The sequence below is a fragment of the Mauremys reevesii genome, linkage group 9 (genome assembly GCF_016161935.1).
Source record: "Mauremys reevesii isolate NIE-2019 linkage group 9, ASM1616193v1, whole genome shotgun sequence".
In the NCBI taxonomy this organism is placed as follows: Eukaryota; Metazoa; Chordata; order Testudines; family Geoemydidae; genus Mauremys; species Mauremys reevesii.
In genome coordinates, this window is record NC_052631.1 from 9,017,927 (window position 1) to 9,026,111 (window position 8,185).

General features: G+C 37.8%; 1 protein-coding gene across 4 annotated transcripts in view; it reads left to right on the top strand.

Moving 5' to 3' along the window:
- The window catches only part of MCCC1 (methylcrotonoyl-CoA carboxylase 1), a 29,471-nt gene extending 21,955 nt beyond the window's left edge, over nt 1-7,516 (top strand). Inside the window, exons 16-19 of one of the 4 annotated variants that reach the window (XM_039488966.1) lie at nt 3,039-3,176; nt 3,933-4,040; nt 4,603-4,674; nt 6,256-7,516. In XM_039488966.1, coding sequence (XP_039344900.1) covers nt 3,039-3,176; nt 3,933-4,040; nt 4,603-4,674; nt 6,256-6,375 — 438 coding nt within the window. In that variant the 3' untranslated portion in view covers nt 6,376-7,516. The other 3 variants (XM_039488967.1, XM_039488968.1, XM_039488969.1) reach the window with 3 other exon arrangements.
- The last annotated feature ends 669 nt before the right edge of the window (nt 7,517-8,185 follow it).

Sequence of the window (8,185 nt, forward strand, 5' to 3'; positions counted from 1 at the left end):
AGTGGGGTAGCCACTTAGTCAACCTTGCTTTAGGATACATACAAGGGTTATTTTGTGGATTCTGTATCTCAAGACCACACATTTTAAGAATCCATGTGATGACACTCTTATCATTGTTGAGCATTTTGAAATGCCAACATTTCACCCCTCCCTCACCAGCATCCCTCATAATCAAGAAGAGTTCCCATTGTTACCTGCTCACTTTAGGGCGCACCACCTATACCCTACCGAGGGCTCGAGACGTGACGTGGTCAATTTAAGCACCCACACCCTTTCCCTTCCGAGAGCTCAGGGTGTAAGGTACTTATCCTTACCCACGGGGCTCAGGAAGAAACCTGCTCAGTTTAAGTACCTGCTCCTGCCCACCGGGCTCAGGGCTCTACGGGTGTATGGAACCCTTTCCCAGTGCAAGAGCGTTACACAGTTGTGCTCTAAACATCTATTTCACCCGATGGCCAATCAGGATCCATTCATCTGGGGGTTCCCGGCAATACCTCTACATGTCCCGGTTATGCAGAGAGATCAGAGTTCCAGCAGCTTGATGCTGAACTGCAGTCTGGAAACGGTTCCCAAAGAACATTGTTTTTCATATACATTATATAGGTAAAATTAGCTACCGCCTTCAAATGTACTAATCCTATCACATTATCCCACACTCCTAAATAACAAAAATGTTAACCAGTTACATACTGGCACCTAGTGTCCTCCTTGCTGCCCAAGTTTTTTACATTTGTATCTTTCATGCTCAAATTGTAACTTAGCTGTGACCTTCTCTGTTTATGCAGATGGTCAGCATAAAAACGCTGGTTAGAGCTTATCTTACCATGTATTGAGTCTCTTTCTGTCTCCTCCCTAATTTCCCAGTGCTGGGTGTGTCTACTTTACAACCTTGATGGTTATAACTCGTTAGGGAAATTCCTGAGATGGGGGTGCTTTATCAGCAGCAGAACAGTGGCTGTGGGGTTTTTTTGTTTTGTTTTCCCTTTCAATTTTAGTGGTGAACTCCCATGTGGGCGGGAGGGCTTGATCAGGTCTACAACATGATTTGGGGCGTACAAAATCAAGGCAGTAAATTGAGGCAAAATGTAAGCCATTCTTCCATGGTTTTATCACAAGCGAACACTGAAACAAGTGTGTGTTCTCTTTTTCACTCTTTAGACATGATAGATTCTCAAGGCTTGTGGAACATCTTCACCCACGAAAGCTCATGCTGCAAAACGTCTGTTAGTCTATAAGGTGCCACAGGATTCTTTGCTGATCTTACAGACTGCTTCTGTTCTGTAGCACCATCTTTAATACAGATGGAGGCAGCTCAGCCAAGTTCCTTGAATAATTTACAACTTAATATTAGAACAGCAAATTGCTGAGTCCAAGGTGAAGAAGGATTTAAAGAAAGTAAAACCTGTGCAATGAGAACAGTAGATATTCATTTTTATGTCCATTTCCAATACCTCTGCACATCTAGGCCTTGAACAAGTGTGATCTCTTGGCTCAAGAAGTTAATTTTAATGCAATTAACATAAGAACAGGACTGAGAGAAACTGTTGTTAACCAAGAAATATTTTCATGTATACAATTTTTCATCTTTAGCATTCTGGAAAAGTACAAGATTAACATCTCTGAAAAGTTAAATCCTCTCTGTACAGAACAGGGATAGCATGCTAGAAGTACTGTAAGATTCTCCGTGCTCTGTCAACCCTGTTGTGGAAGGATCACTTAGGAAGAGGAGGGGCACCAGATTGAACAGGCTGTGGAGAATGAACCAATCACTAACCTCTCTGCTGCGATTCCCAACAGTGGTGGTACTTATTTCCTGTAGGAATGGAGGTTTATTTAATCTGGACACCTGTCCATTTGGAATTGGACTGAGACCATCATCTTACTCATGTGGAATATCAAACAGCCATCATATGGTAACTAATTTGGGTTACTGTCAACCTTGGCTGGATTCTCATTAATGACCAAGGACTTCTAGGCATAAATAATCCAATTTTAGAGTCTGATTCTACAGTCCTTCCTTAACTTCATTTGGAAGTTTTATCTGTGACACTTTCCCTAATCCAGAAGTTCTCCTCAGAGCCACCATTGTCAGTATTCCTCCTTCAAATGCAACCTTCCTTTTTCTCATCTAACTTTGGCAGAGCCACCCATCAGCGTGGGTGGGAGGGGGAGAACGACGACAAGTGGTACTTACTATGGAGAGTAACTTGTATCTCTTCCCAAGGGGAGTTCATTCAGCCTATAAATCATTCTTCATAAACTAGGAGTTCTTTCTAGCAATTTCTTGTTAAACATTTTGTTCAAGAAATTAACCATGCATTGTTAAGTAAGTCTTGTCGCTTTATGTTACCTGGGAGATAATAGAGTCATGAGCGCTTAGGGTCTCTAGAGATACCGAAGAAATTAATCTGCACTTACGGTGAGGAAAACCCTTAAAAATCAAAACAAAATATGGGGAGAGGACACTACATGGTAGAATATACCTGAATATTATTCACCTCAGACTGGAGTGACTAAGGACATTTAAATATGTATGTTAACACTTTAATGCAAATGGTTACTAGCATGTCCATTTATAACAATGATTTTTGCCCTGGAAATACTATTCTAAAGAGAGAATGCAGTGTTATAGTCAATCATCAGCAACATGGTTTAGCTATGTGCTCTGACTGTAAATGCTCCTTTGTATGACTACAGCATAGCATTTAGGCTTACTGGGTCATACAATACAGACAGGACTCCCTTATCCTGCCTGTATTAATCGGTTTGGCCATTCTTTCTTCTTAGCCCTGAGTACTGAAGCACTGGTCATGTTCCACTGCTGAAGCACTATGAGATAGCTGCTCTCATTTCCCACAATGCACTGATACATAGTAGGTAGATGCACAAACTGAGAATGGGAGAAAAACTCTTTTGTGGACACACAATGAACTATGTTGCTTGTAACCCATTAAGGTAATTGTGCTGCTGACTGGTTACAAAATTACATTAGGCTCTGTGCCTATAACATCGTTTAACAGTTAACAACTGTATTTCAGATAAAAGATAAAGCTTTCCATGTTTCTGGAGACATTTCTAATGAGGGAGATTCGACTTACCTGAGATGTACAGTAAACGGGAGTGTTTGTAAAGCTAAGCTGGTCATTTTGGACAACACTATTTGCCTCTTCTCACTGGTAAAGTTTCTTTTTCATCATCTGAGATTTAAAATCCCAGCTGAGGGGGGTAAGCAGGATTGTGAAATGGAGTGTAGTGGACTTAGACGAGTAATTTTAAATTTAGGGGGTGAGATGTATCACTATTTCAATTTTTATAGCAGCCCATAATCTTCAGATCCTTGCTAGATTTATAACTATAATTGGAGGTTGGTAACTAATAATCTACAACTGAGTAAATTAATTGCAATTAATCAAATCAAAAGAGATGAAAATGATATTTGGAAAAAAAAACTTTAAAATGGTTCCCTAGAACACTGGTTATAATTTACAGCTGAAAAGTATGTATGAGGAAGAGTGTAATTATGATTTTTTTATTTTAATGTACTTCATTTTTTAAATAAAATAATGAAAAATAAAAGTAATCAAGATGGAGCTGGAGGAGGAGAACTCCAATTTAGCCTTGAAAAATAAATTCAGATTAACATGACAGCTTACCTTGGCATTCTCTGCATTGCATTAGCAGTAGTACTTATGAAGAAGAAATATCCCAGCTTCCATGGTAAAGCTGGTCCGTTTTTTCCAGTAAAAGTGATTAAAGGAAATTAAAATGACTTTGTGATAAATGTCATGTGAAATCCACACGAATAAACAAACTACTTAATTACTTAGTAACAAATGTATTAACTTCTGTCACTATAAATATAAATCAAAGTTTGTACCAATTGTAATGTGTTATGACATTAACTCAATCTTGGTTTATTTAATTTTCTGTAGAAAGGCAGTGCACAAATTGGGCTTCCAATACCTAAATACTTATCTGGAGCGAGTGCAACAGGAACTCAAGGAGGTGCTATAGCACCTATGACTGGGACAATTGAAAAGGTGATTGTTACAAATGTGGGATGGGGAGGGAAAAGGAAACCTGTTTGAACATCTCCTACACAGCCCTGGCTCCTTCCAGTTGGAGAAAATCCCTCCGTTTGTTCACCTGTGCTGGTGGTTTCCAGACTTCCTGTCTTGTTTCTGCAGAACGCAGGAAGAGCCCTTTAAAAATTCTAAGCATTTGGCTAAACTTGCCATTTTTAATTAAATTTCTTCCTTTTAATTGGCTTTTCAGCCACATGTCTCTAGAGCTGAAACCTTAGAGGCTCTCTGATCTATTCCCTCATGGCAGATAAGCCTACTGAAAAGATCAGTCATAGAATCATAGAATGTCAGGGTTGGAAGGGACCTCAGGAGGTATCTAGTCCAACCCCCTGTTCAAAGCAGGACCAGTCCCCAAGTCCAGAAGATGCCTTTATTATTCAGCTCTCCTTTAGCTTTTCTCTGAAGGAAACTTTCACCTCTTTTGCTAGCCAGATGTCCAGGTAGAAATCCTGCCCAAGTGATTTGGATTATATGGACATACATGATTTTTTAATCCTTGCTTGCTTTGAATTTGTAGGTATTTGTGAAAGCAGGGGACAAGGTACAAGCTGGAGACCCTCTAATGGTTATGATAGCTATGAAAATGGAGGTGAGTGACATTAAAAGGGTTTAATTACTGGGAGGAAAAAAACAAACTCCAATGATACTGAAATGAATCCAGGGTTGGTTTATTGGAATATTGTACAATTCAGTCTTGTTTCATCATCAGCACCACTTGAAATATTGCAAAACTAATATATTATTTGACTGGATTTCGGAGAATTACGTTTACTGGTATGTTTATTATCAAAGAATATTTTTATGTATAATTTTTATCTGTAATTTTTGTAAATGCTCAGTTTGTTAGCTCTTTAAATGCCTCAGAAATAAATTATCCATTATTTTCAATACAAAACCATCTTTCATAATCTGGATGTTTTACTTTACTTTTTCTCGCCATGATTTAAACACATGATATTACTATCTGCAGTTACTTTATGCTGAAATTCAGCAAGCAGTGATTCTTTCTCTAAATATATATCCAGCATTTTCTTGTGTGTAATTCTGTTGATTATTGTTTACATAAAGCGTTACAGAGAGTAGACTAAAGATTCTTTGTAAGGGTCAACATGAAATGTAATGTAGCAGCACGTGGGATGTTCTATCATGTTTTGTTATATTGCTTGGCATTGGCTAAAATTGCCAGCACTATCCCAGTTTCTGTAGTTTGAGCTGGTTGAGTTTGGATTTATTTTTACAGTGCAATGTATGGGAGCTGAACTAAATAATGTAACAGATTTAAGCTAGTGTTTGAAATAATTTATAAATTTTGATAACATTGTGTAAAATCCTGCATACTGAGAAAATTAATTCAAATTTAAAATTATTAAAACTTTTATTTTGGTGATTGTGTATCGCTAGGTGGTTGTAACATTGGTATCCATGTTACATGTGTGGCTCTTCGTGTCTTTCATTGACAGTTTACCTGAGTAGCTCCTAAATATTTGTGCTACTATTTAAAATAAAAAGGTTAAATTGCAAAATTAATTTAAATGAATCTTTGCTAAGATATAAGAAAGTATTTGTTATTGTTTTGATTATTAGACTAATCCTATGTAGAAACTGTACAATCGGGGCAACAAAAGATACAATGGAAAATGAACATGATATAATAATCCAATGAGCCAAATTTGGACTTGGTGTGTAAGCAGTTGGTAATCACATCTTAATTTAGCCTAAGATCTGTTAAATAAAAACATTTCCTGTCCGCCAAACAAAAATATATTAAATGCATCAGCAGTCCTTTCACAGGAACTGACCTGTTAAATGGTTAACATTGTTGAACTCAAACTGAGTTATTTTAATAGATGTCTAATTTATTTTTAAGAAGGAACAATGAAGTAAAACAAGATGGAAATACCTGTGCTTCCACATGTAACCCCAAATAGTGTTTTGTTTTCCTCTCTGGTTAAATATTGAAGAGGAAAAACCAAAGTAACTTGAAAATGAGGTTCTTTCAAGAATAAAAATAACATTTTAGAAGAATGAAATGTGTCAAAAGAAGTGGTAAATGTTGATTTGATCTAATCTCACCTCTGCTGAGTATTTATATAGTTGATTGTTATTAAAAAAAAAAAAGAGAACTTTTTAAATAGTCTATTGATTTATCTATGCACTTGTTTCTCTGCAGCATACCATAAGAGCGCCCAAGGCAGGAATAATAAAGAAAGTTAATTACCAAGAAGGCTCTCAGGCCAACAGACATGCTCCACTAGTTGAGTTAGTGGATGAAGAAATGGAATCAAATTGAACTCCAAGGAAGGTGCTATTTTTTGCTTTCCTGGTTTTCTCCAAGAAGGTGTCTTTATAGTTTGTTCAGCATTCCATGGATATAGTTACATGGCAGATTATGTCCACTTCCCCTAAAAACTGGACATTACTGAATTGTAATAAAAGATAAACAGCTAAGGGTCTGATCTTGCAATCCTTAGTGTAAAATTCCTATTGAGCAATTACATTTGCCTGATTAGTGACTGCAGGATCTGTCCTTAAATTGGTATTTACAGGTATTTTTGTAGTGATTGGAGACCAGCTTCCAAAATATTGGTTCTGGCCTACTTTGTCATATGAGCTGCCATTTTGCCATATTTTTGCCCTTAAACTTTCCTACATTTCAGACTCCTTGTCAGGCAATTTGAAAGCTGTCTGTGATAGGCAAATTTAAATGAGTGCATAATAATAATAATATCATCCTTACTGAGGCAAAACTCCCATAAATGGCCTGAGTTTTGCCTGAGTATTGAATGCAGGATTGGTCCCATCACATATACTCTTAGCTAGGTCACTTTATCTCTTGGTGCCTCTTGTTTGTCCATTTGTAAATGGGGATAATAGTGCAGAGTTACGTCACTGAGGGGTGGGGTGTGTGAGGGAGATTGAATTTCCATAATTATTGTAAGAAACTTTGAAAATCTCTGATGAAAGGTGTCATAGAAGGGAAAAGGAATATTATTGCTATATTAATCAAAACTGAATCTGTTTTCAGGATGGATTATTTTATCTTGAGAGCTCAGAGTGTAATACAGAAAGACTGTACATTTATTTAATATTAAAATGTTTGTGCCATAATAAAATACGTATTTTAAAATTCAGATTACTTTTCACATATCTCTTCATGTTTCAGTCTGCAAACCTTATATCTTGTTCATTTGCCAGAATGTGGTGTTCCCAAGATCATTATAAAGATATGAAATGTCTGACTGATGATAATACTTATTGCTACTTTCATGTGTACATTTCTTCATGAAGAAAATTTGTGGTTCTTTTATACACAAATACAGTATAAGTGAGAGGAATACTACATATTGGTTATTTACTGTAATTTATTTTTATCTTGTTGATGCTGAACCCCAAATGCTTGGGTAAAGGGAAAGGACACTTTATTAATAAAAATGCCCATATTAATTATTAAAATCTTTCAAATTCCTTTCATAATTTATACAGTGTGAAGTGCTTTTTGTCATATGAACATTCAGGATATTGTGTATGTGTGCATTGTGGTTATCTGGCATGGTTTGTACTGTAGACAGGGCAATATCGTTGTTACAGAACCATGTTAGAGAATCACCATACACGTGATGGCTCCAGTCGTGCAGAGATTTCTCAGGGATCCAGGTGCTGGCAGTCTGGCTCACTGGTTAAAACTGGACTATGGGAGCAGGAACTGTAACTGGAGGCCAAGGGATAGAGTCAAAGGGTACGTCTACAGTACCTGCCGGATCGGCGGGTAGTGATCGATCTATCGGGGATCGATTTATCGCATGTAGTGTAGACGCGATAAATCATTCCCCAATCGCTCTCCTGTTGACTGCTGAACTCCAGCAGTGTGAGAGGCGGAAGCAAAGGCGACGAGGGAGCGGTGGTCATCAATCCCGCACCGCGAGGACGCGAAGTAAGTGATTCTAAGTCAATCTTAGATTCTCACACACACACACACACACCCACACACACCCCCAGTGTAGACCAGGCCAAAGTCAGGAGCCAGGAACCAGAGCCAGAATCAGGAGTCGAGAACCAGAGCCAAGAGTCAGAGATGGAGTCAGGACCAAGGAAGGGCATGT